The sequence below is a fragment of the Mytilus trossulus genome, chromosome 2, assembly GCF_036588685.1.
Source record: "Mytilus trossulus isolate FHL-02 chromosome 2, PNRI_Mtr1.1.1.hap1, whole genome shotgun sequence".
Classification (NCBI taxonomy): Eukaryota; Metazoa; Mollusca; class Bivalvia; order Mytilida; family Mytilidae; genus Mytilus; species Mytilus trossulus.
In genome coordinates this window covers 74,726,981-74,749,440 of record NC_086374.1, presented here as the reverse complement: position 1 = coordinate 74,749,440, position 22,460 = coordinate 74,726,981, and the positions used below count along the sequence as shown (strand labels likewise).

Here is a 22,460-nt window from a genome sequence, read left to right as displayed (position 1 = left end):
GTTACAATTCTCGATTCAAATTATACTTAATTGACAGGAAATGCATAGACTTGTTTCATTTGTAATATCTTATCAACAAAAGAAAGTTTATACAAAAAGGCGAAACAACAAAATAGCGAGTATCACCGCTCGGTAAAAATGACGAATTATGTCAAAACAATATAAATAAAACAGCCAATATAATGATATAACTTCACTTAATATAACACACACAAAATATCAACAAATAAAAAACAAAATGGCATCTAGAAACTGTTCAGACAAAGCATATAAGCATAAATAAAAGACGTGAATACAAACAAATTACCATAGCGCAATAACACATAAGCATGGCGGGATATTTGAACACCGAGCCACGCCAAATTGATATGACACAAAACTACTAAAACGTAAAGGTTAAAAATATACAAAGCCAATAAAAAGAACACTATGTAACATGATCAAGATGATTAACAACGTCAATACTTTAGTACATAGCATCTATACTTCAAGACCATCATGAATTTTTTTTATTTATACGGACCTTGGTCTTACGGTCTTGGTATCTTTCAATGCACTTTTCAAGAGAGAACGAAACGCTCTTCGACATAATCCTGATTCATTAACTTTTGCTTGGACACTTGGGCGTTTTACAAAGTCTGAGTAGCAGCTACAAGATCTCAAATATCGAATGAGTAGTGAAATGTATATTTCATATTCTTGTGAAGTTGGTATATTGCTGCGAAGGTGGTGAAACATTTATAATTCAAAAATTTAAACGTCTCGTTTGTCAAAGTTTCCGGTACTGAGATGATCGCTTGTGTCAAATTCGAGGTAATCGTCTTGAAATAAGGCGGATAAAGCTGTGTCTACTGTTTCTGTAATTTCTTGTTCTAGAGTATATAATTACGAAACCAAATCAGAAAAGTCTGGTTTGTTAATTAAAAAAAACCTAGCATAAATATATTTGAATGTGAAATTGAATTATTTGGATTCTTTTATTTTCTTGTACAGAAGAGTTTTACAAGGAGAGGCGCACAGATAGTTCCCCCCAAAAAATGCCGATAATTTGTTGAAAAAGTGTACCTATAAATTCAACACACATATATGTCATATATTGTCAACTCTAGCATAGTTATCACTTGTTCCTTGGCTCGATGTATCGTATTTGTGGTAGCAAATTCATTGTTGTCACTCAGTTTTCTGACTAGTGGTTTTTTTAAAGCTAGCAAATTTACATTACAAGTTTAAACGTTCCAGATTTTCAACAGGCAATCGACTGGTACATTGTACGTCTTGCACCAAATTTTGCAATGTAAATTTAAAGAATACCCCAAACACTTCTTCAGTGTAAACTTGACACATCGGAACAACCATTTCAAAAACATATGAATGGCCATCGTAGTGACTTTGACTGTAAGCCAGACCTGCCACTAAGTCGACATTTGAGACAGATAAGAACCGACTGACTATCATCATCACTCACCACAATGCTTTGTGGTTCAGAAGGGAGAGTGTTACTCGGGAATGATTCTGGATACAAAAGTTGAAAATATTGACACCAAATGGGACCAACTAAAACAAGTCGTTAAAATAAGACAGCACCTGATTTTGTTACTTTATTTTGAAATATATAACTTCGCACTCCCGCCGGTTGTTATATTTACTTCACAAGGTTTTAGAATTCAAAAATCATTAATTTTTGATCATTTGTTTCTGATATATTGGAATTACGATCAAGACTATTGAATGGTCACTTAAATTTTCTACAAACGTTGGTCGGTGTCTTATTTGTATGATGGTCAATTTTTCTGATAATTATAGGTATTGATAGTGTTACTCAAGTGAAGGATGGATTCATATGTACAAATCTGTATTGCAAGCCGTAAGACAGACATCACTACTTTTTCCTTTGAGTTGTCATTATCTTAAATATAGCACCAAGAGCATTACCGGATTTGTTTCACAAATGATAGTACTAAAAAGCGAAAACAAGAACTTTACGGTCTAATATGCCGACAATTCATAACACCATATCGGCGAAAATTAGAAAGAAATCGAAAAAAAATAATCTAGATCTTCTTGGCTTAAATGTAGTCCCAAAGGCCTAAAAGACTTGCTGGTGAAAGCTGATTTCCCCCTCTAAATCAGGCTCCTCGATCTGGGAATAAACGATGCAAATACTGAACACCCAGACTTTTATTGCGTACCTTTCAATAGATTCACCTGATAGTGTCCTGTCCATTTAAACTTTAGGCAGTTCTTTTGTCATTGAACAAATACAATAGGTATTGTTCTCCATGTAGTTTATTCACTCAGACCTTTAAATTTCTTGTAAGAGAAATCTATCACTCATTGATTAATCTACCGGAGTAAAAAGTTGATCAGCTAAATAGATAGAAATAACAGGTCTACCATTAAGAATGCATGTGATTTTGTGTTTATTCAATTTTGATATTATTTTTTTTTCAATCTGTTTGAAATAAACAGTAATTTAATTATAAAATGTTCATTTTTAAGAACATATGTATTGTTCCTTTTTTTTTTAGTTTTTTTTAGTTATAGGATACTTTTTGGCTACGAGCATTACTGAAGAGACATGTCGAAATGCGCATCTGGTGCAACAAAATAGGTACCATCCATATGATGAAGACATAATCTTTCAATCAGTTTAATGAGGTCTGGAGCTGGCATGTCAGTTAACTGCTAGTAGTCTGTTGTTATTTATGTATTATTGTCATTTTATTTATTTTCTTTTGTTACATCTTTTGACATCGGACTCGGACTTCTCTTGAACTGAATTTTAATGTGCGTATTGTTATTCTTTTACTTTCCTACATTGGCTAAAGGTATAGGGGGAGGGTTGAGATCTCATAAACATGTTTAACCCCGCCGCAATTTTACGCCTGTCCCAAGTCAGGAGCCTCTGGCCTTTGTTAGTCTTGTATGATTTTTAAATTTTAGTTTCTTGTGTATAATTCGGAGTTTAGTATGACGTCCATTATCACTGTACTATTATGCATATTTAAGGGGCCGGACTCCTACGGGTGCGGGAATTCTCGCTACATTGAAGACCCATTGGTTGCCTTCGGCTGTTGTTTGCTCTATGGTCGGGTGGTTGTCGCTTTGACATATTCACCATTTCCTTTCTCAATTTTACCGTTGATTTTATTAAAATAGATATCATCATTTTTAGGGTTTGTATGTCAAATGTGTTTTGAAATGTAGGAACAATATTGAAAAGTTTGTCAGAAATCAACTTTTATTTATGTTTGCATAAGTGTTTACCCCCAATAGATTGAATATATGTAAATATAAACTCACATGCAATTTTTTATAATGGTAAACCTGTTATTTCTATCTATTTAGCAGATAAATTTTTACTCAGATATATTAATCAATAAGTGATAGATTTCTCTTAGAAGAAATTTAAATGTCTCAGTGAATAAACTACACAGAGAACAATACCTGTTGTATTTGTAAGATGGGACATTACAACTGCCAAAAGTTCAAATGGACAGGTAAATCAGGTGAATCTATGGAAAGGTACATTGAATACACCATATTTTATTGCAATGTTATTTTCAAGACTACACATGCTGTGTACCTTCAATAGCGTTAATGTGGTAAACATAATAGTTTTATGAGTCAAAACTGTCTTTTTAAAAACGGATGAACGTCCATCATAGTGACTATGATTATCTATTTGTGACCTTCTGTCCTGTGACGTTTGATCTGTTTACCAAAGAATACAAAGCCGCTTATGAAAAAAGAGTAATAAACCCCAATTGAATAGTTATATTATGTTATTAAACTATACCGAAAGCTAGTCGGTTTTCTAAACCATGGTCGTAGAATATTAATTAGTATTTCTAGCACCTTCCTTCTGTAATTTGAATGACCTAGGAGTTCCCCATAGAGTTCGTTGATGGCTGCGATAGTTAACGATAGTTCGGACAGTTGCGAAAATCGTGTGCTTTATGTCACTGATTATAGCTATACGAAACATATATTCAATGGGAGACAACTTGTATTCGTTAATTGATACTTTTTATTGATGCTGCGTACATTTTTAAAACATGTGTGTATACAATTCATATATTTATACACATTGAAGCATACTACATCTTTTGACAAAACTTATATTGCACTGTATACTACAGGCGGAAATTGACGAATAAAACAGAAGACTTTATTTTGACAATTTTTATTTAATTAATCTTTGTTCACCATGCTTTACCTTACCATAAAATCAATTGAATATCGTGTCTGTATAGATTTGTCGTAATCATTTTCATCATACGGATACCACAAAACATAGTTTGTATTCCATATATTATTGTAGATGTTAAACCCAATGCCTTTTATGTCATCAACGGTAATTGGTTCAAGTGGTACAGGAAATGGTGAAGGATGCTTCGTTTTTGTCCCTATAACAACTAAAGGTGCATCTTTAGTTATTAACTGAAGACCATTTCCTGACTCGTCAATATAATATGCCCCATTATCAACAGCTGGAAGATAAACATGTTGAGAGGCTTCAATATATATCTTACAAAAACAAAATGTTTTACAATGTATTGTAAAATACGTAAAAATCTTATCTTGCACTACTAGTATACTCTTTACTAATTCAAGAGATTTAAAAAAAAAACACAAATATTTTTTACTTCCAAAACAGACGTAATTTTCACCCGAAATATTTTGTATGTGGCTTGTTCACCTTTTCGAGAGAAAACATGTCTTTTAATATTTTGTGATTTCTTTGTTTTATGATATTTTTTAAATCGAGTCGGACACATGCGTTGTTCAAGGATACACAACAGTTACTGTAGACAGAAAAATGATCAACGAATTTGTTATAATTCAAAGATAGGCCATTTCGGTATTTATTTCTCTAGTGATGTTTGTATACCTCTCTTCCACAACAACAAAATCTTATCTGTGCTGTACAATGTTGCGAATTTGCAGAATTAATTCATTGTTCTGCGAATAGCTTTTTCTAAAATATTTAAACTAATAAAAAAATAACTATACCGTGAACATATTGACTTCCATTTTGAATGACATTTGAAGGATCAACGAGATGACCGACTTTTGACAAATACCACTTAAGGTTTGATGTTTGTACTGCTGGACTGAAGTAGTAAGAAATTGATTCCGCTAGACGGCTTGGTGTCTTGTTCTTTAAAATAACTCTTGCCTCAAAGCCTAAATGATATAGTAAAACTTGTTCATTGGAACGAAAATACGTATTTTTTGTAGGAGCGTGGGTATTTTTGCAAGTATTAAGTTTCTATATTTTAGATTTCAGGGTTTCATTTATTTACCTGTTCGTTTCTATTAATATTGATTACTTTGTTCCTCCCTTTAACGAACAAAAGATAATTTTTTTACTCGGATTTGATCAAGAGTGAATGAATAAAGAGCGTTAGTATTAACTGCAAAGTAGAAATTTCATATACGTTAGTCTTTCAGGTTGATTGTAGTGCTAAGCCAGGTTAATATTGGACATAAATGAATGAGGAACTGTGGCATGTTTTTAAATATGGCACGTTTTGACCAAAACCTCAGTTTGAACATTTGAAGCACATTTTTCTTATGGTGAATGTATAAAATTCTCAACAGCTATTTTTCGAATGGAGATCCCAAATCAATCAATTACAGCATCTCACATAGTATTGTTGGTACCACAGATATGACCCTAAGCATATTGAGTATTATGTATTATAACTGAAAATCTTCGACCTAATTTTATTTATACATTTTCATGTGATGATGTTTTTAGGATTTTTTTTTATTTATATATAAGCGCTTTACACCACCCGGCCAGCTAGTATATGTGGTTGAGTGGTCTATAGCACCGGACACCGTCCTAATATTCAATGGTACGAGTTTGAATTCCTACGAGGGAAGAACAACAATTTGCTTCCGCCAATTTGTAGATTTAACATCGTTGTGTGGATATTTAGATCTAGAGTCATTATAAATACAGATGAATTAATAGAAGTACGAAGATAAAAGTACAGGTTGCACCCCGACCGCTGAGGCAGTGAAGAATAAGAAAATACTCCAATATAGGTCCTATCTTAAAAATTAGATATAAAATCTGAGAAAATGTAAAGCATTTTGGCTTCAATGGTTTTAGAAAGAGTCCATCAATATTAAAGAACAAAATGACACGAATATAACCAAACCAAACAATAAACAGCACAATGCAATAAAAACTCGACCACGAACATGCTTAAAAGTTTTCACAACATTTACAGATTGAACGAGTGATATCTGGTGTTCCGAAAGGCTAGAAAATATGGCTCTGTATTCATTATATTGCATCGACCAATTACATTTGATAGTAGCAACAAGTAAGTCTTTTCAAATAATTTATGACATCTTTCACAACAGCTGAAGCTGGCATAGGTTATCTGCGATTCAAAATGATGAATAAATGTTTGCCTCGAAATTCCCAAACCCATTGATTTAGATAAAGCAATGATTCAATTATAAAGCAGATTACAATGTGTCAAGGGTAGATCATTAAAATGTACAAAATATACACTGTTAAAGTCGTGCCTAGAATTAAACCTTTGTATTACATGTTGAAGTGTTAACATGGTTAGGATTGTAGTTAATATTTAAACACATAAAATTTAAACATCTTCAGCACTGTGAAACGTTTAGACCAAAAGTGTATATACATTATGAATTTCTGTTATCGACATGACATGCATATGACCACATTGATAAATAAATTAAAAATGTTCGAGAAAAAATACCTATGTGTGCTTTCAAAAAGAAAAAAATTGTGCTATTTCAACGAAAACAATTATATGCAACAGTGGTAATAATAAACACAAAAATGTTCAATGCCGAATCACCGATCCTAACCGTCTACTTATTGTTGAGTTTGTTGTAGGAATTTTCCCCATTACTGGTGCAAATCCTTCAATAATTCATTCACTGAACATATCTGGGACATAATTGGTCGTTATGACAAACGAGAGAGTATTCTCAGTTTCTAATTAGCTCAACCTATGCAGCAGGAATGACAGAAATGACAAAAACTGTCATAACCCCTCCACATTATTTATGTATGTGCCTGTCCCAAGTCAGGAGCCTGTAATTCAGTGGTTGTCGTTTGTTTATGTGTTACATATTTGTTTTTCGTTCATTTTTTTACATAAATAAGGCCGTTAGTTTGTCGTTTGAATTGTTTTACATTGTCTTATCGGGGCCTTTTATAGCTGACTATGCGGTATGGGCTTTGCTCATTGTTGAAGGCCGTACGGTGACCTATAGTTGTTAATGTTTGTGTCATTTTGGTCTTTTGTGGATAGCTGTCTCATTGACAATCATACCACATCTTCTTTTTTATATAACAAAGAATTCAACATTGTATCCATATGCTAGTTTCGATGATCGTGTGAACGGTGGTTTCATTCGATATTGGACGTTGTCGTATGTATTGTAACCATTGCAATTGACACATATTCTCGTTTTTCAAACAAAAGGAATTGTGCTATTTAATGTTTAATCTTTCCAAGTTAGATATTGTCCGTTTTCAGTACCCAGGATATATCCCCTTGTCAAAACTATAGATAATTGGAATCGTTTTTTTTCTACATATAAAATAGTGTGCTAGTTGAGAGAAATCAGGGTGGTGCAATACATTTTTCCAGGTGGATTTGTCAGTATTCACTATGACTTTATAAGCACATAATAACATTACTAAATGACAGGTGATGTATGCATGTGTAAGAACCGTGTAAGGTTGTACTTTAAAAAAACTTTAACTTTTTTTACCGGCAGGAGAAGTTTCGTCTGACTGTCGTTCATTATATTCTACTATAATGGTCTGTGGGGCACCATAAGATGTATTTGCAGTCGCATTTTTCATCACAAGTTCTAGCACAAATCTACACGAATCTAAATAAAATCCAGTATAAACAAATATATTGATGACATTGATGATAATTTAATAATCGTATTTGTTTCATCAATACGTATCCACAAAATTTGAACTGTTAAGAGTAACTAAAAAGGGAATTCGAAATGTTGTAGGCCAAGAAAAGTATATACACAAAAAACTAGAGGATAATGCGCATTTTATTTGAGAACAGAGTGATATTTACAGAAATGTTTATGTTAATATTTCTTTTTCATCGAGTTGAGTCATTTCAATTGATATTTTTTAAAGATCTTTAAAGTGTGTCTTTCTATGGTGTAATATAGTATTACTTTTTAAAACGATTAAACCCGCTGCATTTCTTTGCACATATCTGAAGACAGGAACTTGTTGTTTAGTAGTTGTCGTGTGTTGATGTGGTTCATAAGTGATTTTCGTTTATTTAACCGATTAGACTGATGTTTCTTCTTTGTGAATTGTTTTACACTAGTCGTGTTGTACCTTTTATAACTTGCTAAACATTGTGAACCAAGGCTCAATGTTTAAGGCCATATTTTGACCTACGATGGTTTACTTTTTACACATTGTGACTTGGATTGAGAGTTGTTTGAATGTGACTCATAGCACATCTTTTTCTATTGGTGAATTTGATGTTACGCTACAAAATAGAGGCTCTAAAAAGCCTGTGTCGCTCACCTGTATTTACTGATGCTGCTTTGAAAATCATGTTAAATAAGGTTAAAATCATAATTTAAAGTATAAGATATCATTATATACTATAATCATATCTAAGATAATAGCAAAAAACTGCAAAATTTCCATTCAGGAAACTCAGGGGCAGCAACCCAACAACTGGTTGTCGGATTTGTCTGAAAATTTCAGGGCAGAGATATCTAAATCTGATGAACATTTTGCCACCAGTCAGATTTGCATTAAATGCTTCAGTTTCAGAGATATAAACCAAAAAAATGCATGTTACCCTATGTACTATTTTTAGCGATGTCTGCCATCTTGGTTCACGGGCAGGATTATCTGACATATTTTTCAAAATAGAAACTCCTAGATGATTGTAGACAAGTTTGGTTACATTTTGTCTTAGTAGTTTCAGAGGAGAAGATTTTTGTAAAAGATTACAAAAATTTACGAAAAAATGGTAAAATTAACTATAAAGGGCAATGACTCCTGAAGGGGTCAACTGATCATTTTGGTCATTTGGCTTATTGATAGATCTTACTTTGCTGATCATTATTGATGTTTAAAGTTTACCTCTATCTATAAAAATATTCAAGATAGAAACCAAAAAAGGCAAAATTTCCTTAAAATTACCAATTAAGGGGTAGCAACCCAACAACCGGTTGTCCGATTCATCTGAACATTTCAGGGCAGATAGGTGTTGGCTTGATAAACAATTTTAACCATGTCAGATTTGCTCTAAATACTTAGGTTTCACAGTTATAAACCAAAATCTACATTTTACCCCTGTGTTCTATTTTTAGCCTAGTGGCCATCTTGGTTGGCTGGCCGGGTCAACGGACACATTTAAACTACATTCCCTAATGATGATTGTGGACAAGTTTGGTTAAATTTTCCTTAGTAGTTTCAAAGGAGAAGATTTTTGTAAAAGATTCAAAAAATTACGAAAAATTGTTAAACATGGACTATAAAGGACCATTACTCCTTAAGGGGTCAATTGACCATTTTTATCATGTTGCCTTATTTGTAGATCGTACCTTGCTGAACATTATTGCTGTTCACAGTTTACCTCTATCTATAATAATATTCAAGATAATAACCCAAAAAAAACAAATTTCCTGAAAATTACTAATTTAGGGGCAGCAACCCAACAATGGGTTTTCCAATCCATCTGAAAATTTTAGAGCAGATAGATTTTGACCTGATAAACAATTAATTCTTGTCAGATTTGCTCTAAATGCTTTGGTTTCAAGATATAAGCCAAAATCTATATTTTACCCGTATGTTATATTTGTAGCCATGACGGCCCTCTTGGTAGGTTGCCCAGGTCACCAGACACATTTTTTAAACTAGATACCCCAATGACTATTGTGGCCATTTTTGGTTTAATTTGGCTAGGTAGTTTCAAAGAAGAATATTTTTGTAAAAGTTAACGACGACGGACGACGACGGATGCAAAGTGATGAGAAAAGCCTACGGGACAGGTGAGCTAAAAAAACGATGATATATATTTTGGTTTGAATTACTAAATCCAGAAGAAAAATAACAATATTTGAATTCCTTTTGTTTTATCCAGCACTTACACATACCATGAAATATAATTGGAGCAGTGGTATTTAATGGAATAAAGATCCTCTTACATTTTTATATGTTGCTTTTCGATGTTGATATTAATGACTTCATATACTTTCGGTCAAGATAGTTTTTTACAAAACATGTATGGAAAACATTGTAAAAGAGGGGCGAAAGATACCAAAGGGACATGTAAACAGATAACGCCATGGCTAAAAATTAAAAAAAAACAGACAAATAATAGTACAGAAGACGCAACATAGAAAAATTAAGACTTAACAACACGAAACCTACCAAAAAATGAAGTTGTAATCGACGTCATACGTCTTGTTGATGTAAGAATTATATATTTGAAATCCATACCTTGGTCTAATCTCCACATTCTGTTTAATTTAGTCTTCCAAAGTTTAGACTCTGGATTTGCATTCTTAGTAGAATTAGGTTTATCATATCCTGCCCCTCCGTAGTAATTATACAATGATGACATATAATTAAAATCTGATTCATTATACGTGTTATATAGTATAGCTCCCATTGGGTTAGAGGCATTTGATGCCCAATTAACCTGCAATTGCAAATAGTTATTCTATCATCTTTCTGATAATTTGGAAAATTATTTTAATCAGTACGTGTTTTAATATGACCTTTTCATGTGTGATTGCTAAAATAACACGATATTACCTATAAAACACATATCCTCAATCTCAATGGTATTTAACTACTGTGTGTATAATCGCGAGTCCTTCAATTTGGCGACTTAAAAAAAACCATTAGAAAATTTAAGTTATATATATAAAGATCAATAGGATAAGAAAACCTCCAACTTGCTCGCATTAAAATTTTACGAAAGCTTTGGAACAATCTACAACATGACAAACAATGAAGTGAAATTTTAGCCAAAGTTCCTTTTATATAAACGTAACAAATCTATAAAGATTACTTTGCAAAATCAGGATAGCAGTTCGGAGACTTTTTAAAAAGGGGCTCATACTCAAACGTTTTGAAGCAAAAAATTCTGATAGTGACACTGTTTATAATAATCTGAATTATAGGCAACAAACTTATGAATATGAGTAAGCCAAAAATCTTGTTTAGTCTTGAAATCTATTACGAATGGTGGTTGAACAAAATGCGTTCAATTTTAGTGACGAGGGTTCGGGAGACCAAGATATAAATCTTTTGAATTATTTATCTCATGAGAATTCATTATAAATTTGCCTAGTTATCTCCGTATGTATTTGTGAAATCTAAAAGTTAAATTAACAATGTTCAATGTGTGTGTTTTTAATTCATTTCATCTCAGTATGTGCTTTTAAAATCTCAGTGTGTAATCTTAAATTCTGTGTGTGTGTTTTTCATTATTTTTAAATCTCTGAGTAATTTGATTTCAGTCAGTGTGTTATTTTAGGTTTTAAAATCTCAGAATGTGTATTTTAATTCTCAGTACTTATTTAAATGGTTTAAACATAGTTTTGACAAGAACTGCTTCCATATTAGTGCGTTTTTTTGGAGTTAATAAATTAATTTTGACTGTACTCTTTTTCTCAACTGTCGTACACATAGAAAAGGCGTAAAGTTTAAAATTTAGAAACAAAACATTAGTTCAATTATTTAGGCCTTACTTATCTATTTGATATAAACGATTACATACTTTACACTTTTAGTTTATATGATACGTGTATTTGTTTTGAGTAAGAGAGAGAGCAGACTGATTAAAATCTAAACGTCTTTCGGTTAGCTTTTAACATGTTGTGATACCTATTAGAATAGAAGCTATATGTTCATGATGTTTTACACAAAAATGAATTAGTGCTCGTGACCTGAAATATTTTTTTTTCTACTTGCACACTCATATTACTTAAAGTACATACTTTGTTAAAAGGATCATACAAAGTTCTTAAAGATCCATCACCATTGAAGCCTATCTTCATTCCCTGTTCACATTCAAAGTCTCTGCTTAAAATTGAAGTGATGTTTTGAATTTGGTATTCTGTAAAATATTTTAGAATAAAGTTGTAATGGAAAATGAAATTCATTTAGTGTAGCCTATTTTCAAAATATATTGTTTTACGAAGCAATATTTCATTTCAGTTAGTTTAATTTGGTTCATATTTTAAATTTTTACACTTGACTTAGCTTGGTATACGAGCTTCTTATCATCCTTTTGTTCATACAATGTGCTATTGTAATATAATTTTGAAATGTAACTATATTCTTTTAATTTCTGAACTAAATTGTCACTGATAACTGAGACTTTTATTCTATAATAGTTCCAGCTGATAATCGAAATAGTATTATGTAGTTAAATATTAACGTTCTATATCAATTTAAAATGATTTGTAAACAAATAAACACAGACTTCAAAAGCATGTTTCTTTTCATAAAACACAGTATTAAGAGTAAACATATACTGAGCTTGATAACGTTCCTTTATGATTCAACTTTCCAATAAACTGTAGTATTTAAAAGTCGTGCTACATTAATATAAGAAGAGTTATTTTTACAAGCTACTAGCTGTAGATGAAGAAAGACAGAAGGTATCACGTCAACCAAAACAACATAAATCTAGTAAAAACAAACATCACCATCGCAAAAAATAAAACAATAAAAATAAAGACAAACAACAATTAAAAGTTACTACACAGAAAACTAATATAAAAGATTAAGTAACACAAAACCCACATAGAACCCCCCAAAAGTAAGCAGCTGTTCCTGTCTCATTAGTGCCATCAGTCGTAATACTCATTGCATGTACAAATTATAAAGTTGAAAATATTCACAGTCATCTATCTACGAAACATATTTTCCTTATTTGATGGCATTTTTAAAACTTTCGAATGAATGCTTTTAACTTTACAATTTAGAATGCAACGGCTTCCTTTTTGGCAGATTCTGAAACTCTATTTCAAGGAAATCATGACAAAAATCATAAGGCCTGGAATATCGAATTAACTGCGAGATACATTTTTCATATACAGGTGCGGCTTCAGTGTTAATACACATAATGGTGAGTTATCAATAGCAAAAATGGAGTTAATTGACCATCGTGGTCAGTTTCGTTAAGTTAGTCAACATATGTAGCAGACTTAACTGTAAACGCAGTATCCTGTATTTCAAATTCATTGAGATATCGTGATGGTGTCAGTTTCAGATAAAATGTTAAACGCATTCTTTCAATCTGGCATTTAGTTTAGAAAGAAGAAATTAATACTGGAGTAAACATTAGAGATGTAAAATATTTTATACTATGGTAGGGGGGACTTGGATTTAAAGTAATGAAACACATATTTTGATTTTTTTTAGTACCAACATCGTATCACCACGGTTACTCTGAAGTTTCGTTTTGATTGGTGATGAAAATTTTTGGAAAAGTTTTTCGAAGATCACGGCAGATCCAGCAATATGCATGTTGTACGTTAACTTTACTAATGTTACTGCACTAGGTGCTTGTAATGGCAGAGGCCTAATTATTTGAAATACGATTTTTTTTTAAAATCTAGACCGATTATTTGTTATTTGCGATCGAATAGGAATAGAAATTTTGTCAATAGAATATTTTAGTTAGAATGCTAATAACGGTGACTACGATACAAGTACCAACAGAAGTCTTGACTCAAATAAGTCGGTTGTATGTTATACAACATCGTACTGCATTTTAATTTTCTGAACACAATCGCATTTTACATTTACAATCATCTAAATCGTGAATTGGTTTTGTATAAGCTTTCTTACCTCCAACATCAGGGTCTACTGGATTAGTTTCGGACAATAGATATTCTACAATATCGGCAAGTGGATGGTTGCCTAATTTATCTAATGCCATGTGTAAGAATTCTCGCTGTTCTTGCCATGCCATTACACAATTTCTGTAGTTTGAACCTTAAACATAATTAACGAGAACCATGTCAAAATATATTTACGTTTTAATATTCATATTACTTGCTTTTAGTTGTCGTTATTTCTTTCACCACTCGAATAAGAAAAGATCAAGGCAAAAAAGAGAGCAGTACAGTTGCCCTCATAATAAAACTATAAATGATTTTACGACTTTTGTGTGGTCTAAAGTGTTTGAAAACAACGTAAAGACATGTTGCAGGTAAATAAACTCATCATACATGTAGAAACCAGGACTAAATTTTGTATATACACCAGACACGCGTTTCGTCTTCAACAGACTCATCAGTGACGCTCGAATCCAAAAAGTTAAAATAGCCAAATAAAGTACGAAATTGAAGAGCAGTACGGACCAAAATTCCAAAAAGTTTTGCCAAATACAGCTAAGGTAATCTATGCCTGAGGTAGTACGATAATCTAGAGCTACTGTATTTTTATTATTGGCGCAAATCTTTGAATAAACAAATATCGTCTGCTAAATGCCTGATTTTAAGTAGTATTTTCTATTGAAATAAGGAAGATTATAACTTATAAAAAATCATCAATAGAGAATACTAGTATACAACATTATACAGGTTGCAGGGAAACAGTTTTCGCTAATCGAGTCTGAATGTGTTTTACTGGTACCGTTAATGGCTAACAGAAGGTTTGGCGCTAAAGGGACACTTACTAAACTATCTTTTACGTACATTTTTTGGTAAACAAGGACTGTTTGAGTTGTGGAACCCGGTAAAAAATCGTGTTAAATAATCACTAGTTAGAAGCTGCTTTTTTGTTTTCTCAGTGTCGTCTCTTAGAATACATTTTACGTCTCGTTATATGACAATGTTTGTCATTCAAGGGCCAGTTAAAAAAATATATTTGTAGAAACATAAACAGTGAGGGTCAGTCACTGTCTTTCAAACATTACCACCGTGGGTTCCAAGGACCTGCTAGTTTATGATCGTTTATAGGGTCAGTGTTTTCAGCTAAACTATAATAATGGTTATCCTCTGTTATAATAAAATAAAATGAACTATGAATTATAGTTTTGAAATGTCAATGAAACCAAACAGCGACATTATCATCTATTCTAAAAGAAAATCAAACTGATACTTTATAAGATGTTTTCTTTACTGTATACATAACTTATTTCGTTCATTTAAAAATATACCTGTCAATGCTTTTTGAAACGCAACATTTGTCCAGTTGGTGTTGTCTTTAACACTTGGAAGACCCCATGTATGCTCGGGTACTTTGACAAGAAACCTAACTGCATCTTTTATCCTAGGGTCTGTATAATTACATTCATCTTTAAAGAAAAGAAAAAAAAACAGTAAGCAAACACATTACATGAATTGCTCTTTATGATGTGGTGAAGCATTGATTTAAGATTTGACAAAATTGTACTGAGTTTAGCATCCAATATTTGTACATGTAACCCCCCCTTTTCCTGTCACGACAAAACAAAGAGATTAAATGAAAAAACATTATGTAACTGTGTTGCAATGTTACTCTGTATTTTCTTCGAGTAACACGTACCTTTGTCTTCTATATCAAACAAAAGTCCTTGATCTTAAACATAAATTGTATTTTTTATGCGAAAACAAATACCAAAAACTCATTGCTGAGATTGGAATTACAATGTAAAACTTACTCGTTCTCTTTATCTGATAGGGGGATGGACGGTATCTCCTAAGCATAATTTAGTATAGAGTTTATAAGGCACTTCAGTTGTTTTCTTTTCTGCTTTATACTTGATTTAATTGTACATAAAGTTAAAAGTCATAATATTACTTGAATGAAAACAAAGTTCAAGTCCTGTTTGAAACGCTCTTTGGAAAGTAAGCTTATGGGGATCTGAAGAGATTCCTTGAATCCAAGTATCTCCAATTTCTTGTGTCAAAACTGGTAGTTGATTCTTGATTGGTTGTATTGCTTCAATATAATCTTCAAATGTTGAAGCATCAATTTCAGCACCTGGAAACTGTAAACGTAGTATTTCGAAGTAGTTCAAGATTTCCTGAAAATATTATTTTTTTTCACTATGCTTTATCATATATAACAAAGATCAACAATGACTTTCTTTAAAAAAAAAAAAAAAAAAACTCACATTATCTTACGAGTAAGTTCCATTTTATATACCAATGATACCAGCAGCCACTTTTTTTCTGAGGCTACATTTACTTTTTAATTGAAACAAAACTATTATGTGAGATTAATCGACATTTGTAAGTCTATCTTTGCCTGTAGTATATGACACTTTTATAAACTAAATTAAATATATATATATATATATACGCATTCATCAATGCAAGATAGTAATAAAAAGTACATCAGCTTTAAATTGTATTAAATGCAACTGGGCGTACTCAAAAACTTATATAAATGAGGGGATTAACATATTTTCCCATCCAAGCACTAATTTCTAGTTGGACAGCTGTTTTATTTTTGTGTTCTCGCTTTCGATAAAATGCATGAGTACATATATTTCTGTATTTGGATAAAAAGTAGTATGAAAGGGTACATATCTATATTTACACGACCATTTGATAAATAACTTACTTCAATATTTTCAGGGGGGCCACTGTTGTCTGTTCTGAAGGCGAAACACAAAGCTTCTGTAACATTCTCAACTACCACACAATCTTTTCGTGAGAGTCCTCCGGGATGGGCAGGATCTGGACCAGGGTTTAGTGGATATCCTCCTAATATAATGTCAGTAATTATCAATCATGATTAAACTAATTGTAGTACCCCTAGTATCTAGCGAACATATTATATCTAAATAAAAGATAACAGAAGACTTGGAACTAGCCAGCATGCATTTACCAGGAAATGATAGAGGAGTCTTGAAATGACAATGGTATAACCTATTTAACAGATTACACCGTAAAACAGAGACATCGTAAAACAGAGACAAGCCAATGCAAAGACTGTTAAGATTGATAGCAAGATTTTAATCATAATGGTTTTCTTCATTTTCATTGATGTTCATACTTACGTCACTATTTCTTTAAAATTTTCATAGTGTAGTCTAGTATTTGAAATATAAAATCTGTTAAAACTAGTATTAGTTCTAATAGATATCGCACCTGCATGCCATGTTCCTAGTACTTCTTTCTCTTCAAATTGCCACCTGAATAGATTTGGCACTGCTGGTGGACTGGTTCCAGGGTTCACACCAACAGAGACGGCTTGTATTCCTTTCTCGACCAATGTAGGTATAATTGCTTGTGTCATACCTTAACGGAAATAATACAAAATAAGTCTTTGCTTAACAAAAAATATAAATGTTTAATATTCAATAACATTTAAATAAAAATAAAACAAGCAACATAAGGAAGCCAAATACATATGGATATCTTAAATAACAGTCATAAGAGAAAATTAAAATGGCCAAACGATATAGTTACAGGGTCAGATGGATGTTCAGCTTATTTTATGAAATACTTTCTCTAAACCAAAAGCTGACTTTACCAAAGTCTATTCTAACCTGGGACATCTCGTTGACTTAGCGTCCTATATTTTCTTGTTAAATTAAACATTTCATCCAAATCACTACTGATGTTTAAACTTAGTCCTAATAAAATTTCATTCATATTCTCCATCTGCATGTTCATTGGTCCAGCATGCCATGTTATATCCCCATATATGGTAACAGCGTCTTTGAATGCTTTTAGGTCCTGATCAGATGGACACTGAAAAATCATACTGGTTATTAATACACAGTAATTCTGACTAAAGTTACACGTTTATTGATTATCATGGTCACATGCGTCATCTGGTACTTTTTTCTTTGGTTGATCTGTTTAAGGGTTGCTGACGCTCAATGAAATAGCTAAATATCAACTGCGCCCTATAGAATGTTTTAAAAAAAAGGCTTCATTAAAAATTAATAATGCGAATAAATAAAAGTGACCTAGAGTGTCTAACTTCTATTGCATTCGGTCTGTGATAGAGAGTTATTTCATTCAAAATCATACATGTGCCCACGTGATCATATTATCACAGATTCTTATTTTTACATATAAACGTAAAATGGTGGATATTATAAATATCAAGATACTAGAAGACACGAACTAAAAGGTCAAATAATTCATAAGAAAAAAGTTCGTTTCCCAAATGATAAGAACATGGGACTTGTGTTTTCAATATATTGCGTTAGTATGACCCAATTTTCTTTTCTTTCAAAAACGTCGAGGTGCATTGTCGTTATATATGTGTTTCTCTTATTCAGACCGTGTGTTGTCATGCGTTTTTGTATAACTTGTTGGTATATATGCAAATCTTATATAATGAAAATAACACTTATGCCATAAATCCGAATCAGGTAACGAGAAAAAACATTTCTTGTCCAAAATATCAAAATCAGAATACATGTAATTATAAACATTTCGCTGTGTGTTAGAGGTCATGCTACAGTCAACAGCGACTCATAAAATGAAGCCTCCTCATAAAATAAGTTATTAATAAGTTAGAGTTGTGACACATTAAAACAGGTTTCAATCTTTACCTTAACTAAGCTAAATGACTGCAAACCTACCTTTAATGTAATATTATTTAATGTGAAGCCTTGTGGACAATCTACATACAAACTAACAAGCCAAGGGTGTGTTGTGTATATAAACCTTTCCTGGTATTGTTTATCTCTCAGTTCTCGTGACAGGTTCACAGCACGAGGAAAGTATTCATGGAAATAAGTATTCAATATATTATTGATAAATCCTGTCTGTGGAATGCCATTGTACCCAACATCTGCAAGAAAGATAAGAAGTTAGCAATATCCTTTAACTCTACTTTCCGCTATATAGATGACGTTCTTTCACTAAACAATTCAAAATTTGGTGACTATGTGGATCGCATCTATCCCATCGAATTGGAGATAAAGGATACTACAGATACAGTTAAGTCGGCTTCATATCTTGACTTACATCTAGAAATTGACAATGAGGGTCGGTTGAAGACAAAACTTTACGACAAAAGAGATGATTTCAGCTTTCCAATTGTGAACTTTCCATTTCTAAGTAGCAACATTCCAGCAGCACCTGCATACGGGGTATATATCTCCCAATTGATACGATATTCCCGTGCTTGCATTTCCTATCATGATTTTCTTGATAGAGGGTTACTGCTCACAAGGAAGCTATTAAACCAAGAGTTCCAAATGGTGAAGTTGAAATCATCCCTTCGTAAATTTTACGGACGCCATCACGAGTTGGTTGACCGTTATGGAATAACCGTTTCACAAATGATATCGGATATGTTCCTTACGTCGTAACTACAATCCCCTTCCCTTTCATGAATTTGACCTACCGAATTAGACTATTTACCGGATTTGTAATCACATAAGCAACACGACGGGTGCCGCATGTGGAGCAGGATCTGCTTACCCTTCCGGAGCACCTGAGATCACCCCTAGTTTTTGGTGGGGTTCGTGTTGTTTATTCTTTAGTTTTCTATGTTGTGTCATGTGTACTATTGTTTTTCTGTTTGTCTTTTTCATTTTTAGCCATGGCGTTGTCAGTTTGTTTTAGATTTACGAGTTTGACTGTCCCTTTGGTGTCTTTCGTCCCTCTTTTCTGTAACATATTTATTCTATCAGTTACATGTAGTCACTGCTCTTTAGTAGGTATAGGTATATTGTGCCAGTAAATGGAACACACCCTTTGGGGACTGTACCAAACATCGTTTTTTTAATGAAAGTCGTGTGCATAGCATGATTCATAATAACACCGCAGTAGATTACTACAAACAAGGACGATTGACTCGGAGTAAGAATAATGTTACTTTGGAAAAAAGCGCGTGAAACAAACCGACTCAGCATGTTAAGTTTTGGGTAGGGTACAAATGCATTATTAACATGTTAAACATCCTGATGCATGCACATGATTGTCATTCATTTGTGTGCTCTTTGGGTATATTCTGATCAATCAGTACACTGTAATTATTTTGGAATGTTACATTTATAATTATGGCAATGTTCAGTTTTAATTTTCAAGTGATACTTATCTATGTAAAATCGTCGGTTATAGAAGCGTAGGATTTATGTCCTTGTGGGAGAGCTGTCTACTTTAGTTGTCTCATTGGCAATCATACCACATCTTCTTTTTTATAAAGGCTGTTTTAAAATGATTTTGTTAAAATTAATGAATCTCATTTATCGAACTTACTCTAGTGTAATATATTTATAAATACCTAAATGATTCATAAATAATACATGGACAAAACGCACATAAGGTGGTCCACTTTTCACTGAAAAAACCTAAAACAGAAAATAAATATAAAATGCTGTTAATTTGAGTGCGCAGTGTTCAGTATGCACAATCACGGTACAAGAAGTAGCATAGTTTTTACCAATTTCAAAAACAATCAGTTATTCAAGAATCTACATATGTACATGCATATATATATAGCAGGTCTATATTTACCCGAGTATGAAGTAATGTAATAATAACACAGAATGATATTATAAACGAAATAGTGGTAGCCATCTTTACAGATATGGGTTCATTATCTGTAGTTTTGTATTTAATGTACATATGTGTGTGATATCTATAATCACACCGGTATCTTAGGTACATTTGTAAGTGGGGTATTCACTATCAATCATTATGATTTATATATCATGCATGATAAAAACTTATACAGTTAAGAAATTAAATATAGAGATATAGGAAGATGTGGTATGACTGCCAATGAGATAACTCTCTATCCAAGTAACAATTTATAAAAGTAAACCATTATAGGTCAAGGTACGGTCTTTAACACGGAGCCTTGGCTCACACCGAACAGCAAGCTATAAAGGGCTCCAAAAATAACTAGTGTAAAACCATTCAAACGAGAAAACCAAAGGACTAATCTATATAAAAGACATGAATATTTATCGATGTTCTTACACACAGGCACTCGTCTAAGATTTTTTGTCCCCTAATATACCTTTACGGTATATATAGGGAAAAAAATTATGAGACAAGTGCCTGTGTTCTTACCGACAGAATATTGGCTCTCTGAAATATATAATTTAATATAACAGGAAATCGGTGTCCTTTTGTTGTTTATAAGGGATACGTAGGCTCCACAAAATTCTGTACAAACATTGGTACATATAGCCGTCTCATCTGCATCTTCTACAAATAATTGTCCTTTACATTGTCAAAAATTCTGTCTACAGTGAAAGAGAGTTTTCAGAAATACTGTGAAACTGTTTACTCGCGTAGTGGTATCATCCATGTGTAGATTCTTAAAAAAAAAAATCAAAACACAACTTCATGATAATTTCAAATATCGATCTTTTTCTGAAAACTTTTGATTTTTCAAACATTCAACATGTGAAATTGGAAAATTGTCTAAAATAAATAATCCATCATGCTTTTCAATGGTAGCATTCGCTATAAATTCATAACTTTGGAATATCATACTGCATATTGTGTTAATAGTGAACAAAACAGTAAACCATGCTACACAGAGGAACAAGTGATCAGTATGCTGGAGTCTCTTATTGACAAATTATTTGTTGAATTTGGAGGAAGACTTTTTCAACAGATTTTCGGTATTCCTAAGTGCGACTCTCCTTATCGACCTTTTTTTATATTTCATAAAGAGTCGGAGTTCCACCAGACACTTGTCAAAAACAAAGACCAAAGAAGCCAGATCATTCAGTTTCACATTCAGATATACTGATAATGTTACATTTAAATTATTATAATCCAAACTTTTCTAATGTGATTCCACTATTATATCCCCCAGAACGAGAAAAAAAACAAAAAAAAACAGACACGACTTCTTCTGCCTCATTTTTAGACTCATACCTCGAATTTGACATATAAGGTAATCGCAGTTTCAGAATCTATGACAAACGAGACGATTTAAATTTTGAAATTATCAATTTCTCCCACCTTAGTACCAATATACCAACTTCACCTGCATATGGAAGATATATGCCCCAACTTATTCATTATTCAATAGCTTGCAGCTTCTACTCAAACTTTGCAAAACGTCACCAGTGTCTGAGTAAAAAGATGATGAACCAGGAATATGTCAAAGAACGTCTCGTCCTTCTTCTAAAAAGTGTCAACGGAAGGTACCAAGACCCTGTTGATAATTATTCCACTTATCAACTTCACAAATAATAGAAGTATAGATTCTTAGTACTGACGTTGTTTATCATCTTTAAAATAACGTGTTAAAATATTCTTTTACTTGTAATTTATCATATGAATATAACTTTTACTGTTTAGTTTGTTTTGGTGATGTTCATTTGACGTGGATCTGTACAGTACTTATACATCCCGTCAATGTGTTATTGTTCTCTTGTATTTGCTAATGTGCTTTGTCTATATAGATATAGGAAGATGTGGTACGAGTGCCAATGAGCCAACTCTCCAACCAAGTAACAATTTATAAAAGTAAACCATGATAGGTCAAAATACGGCCT

At 32.5% G+C, this 22,460-nt stretch overlaps 1 protein-coding gene across 1 annotated transcript; it reads right to left on the bottom strand.

Annotated features, from left to right (window-relative positions):
• Positions 1 to 4,212: 4,212 nt before the first annotated feature.
• Positions 4,213 to 20,537, bottom strand: LOC134708009 (uncharacterized). Its single transcript, XM_063568234.1, has 14 exons — positions 20,455 to 20,537; positions 20,222 to 20,288; positions 18,570 to 18,781; positions 17,520 to 17,724; positions 17,119 to 17,268; positions 16,589 to 16,731; positions 15,821 to 16,046; positions 15,198 to 15,335; positions 13,883 to 14,029; positions 12,022 to 12,140; positions 10,514 to 10,715; positions 7,783 to 7,905; positions 5,017 to 5,190; positions 4,213 to 4,493 (listed from the first exon to the last, which is right to left on the bottom strand). Exons 1-14 carry the CDS (start codon positions 20,515 to 20,517, stop codon positions 4,216 to 4,218), a joined length of 2,247 nt encoding a protein of 748 aa, XP_063424304.1. The 5' UTR covers positions 20,518 to 20,537; the 3' UTR covers positions 4,213 to 4,215.
• Between the last annotated feature and the right edge of the window lie 1,923 nt (positions 20,538 to 22,460).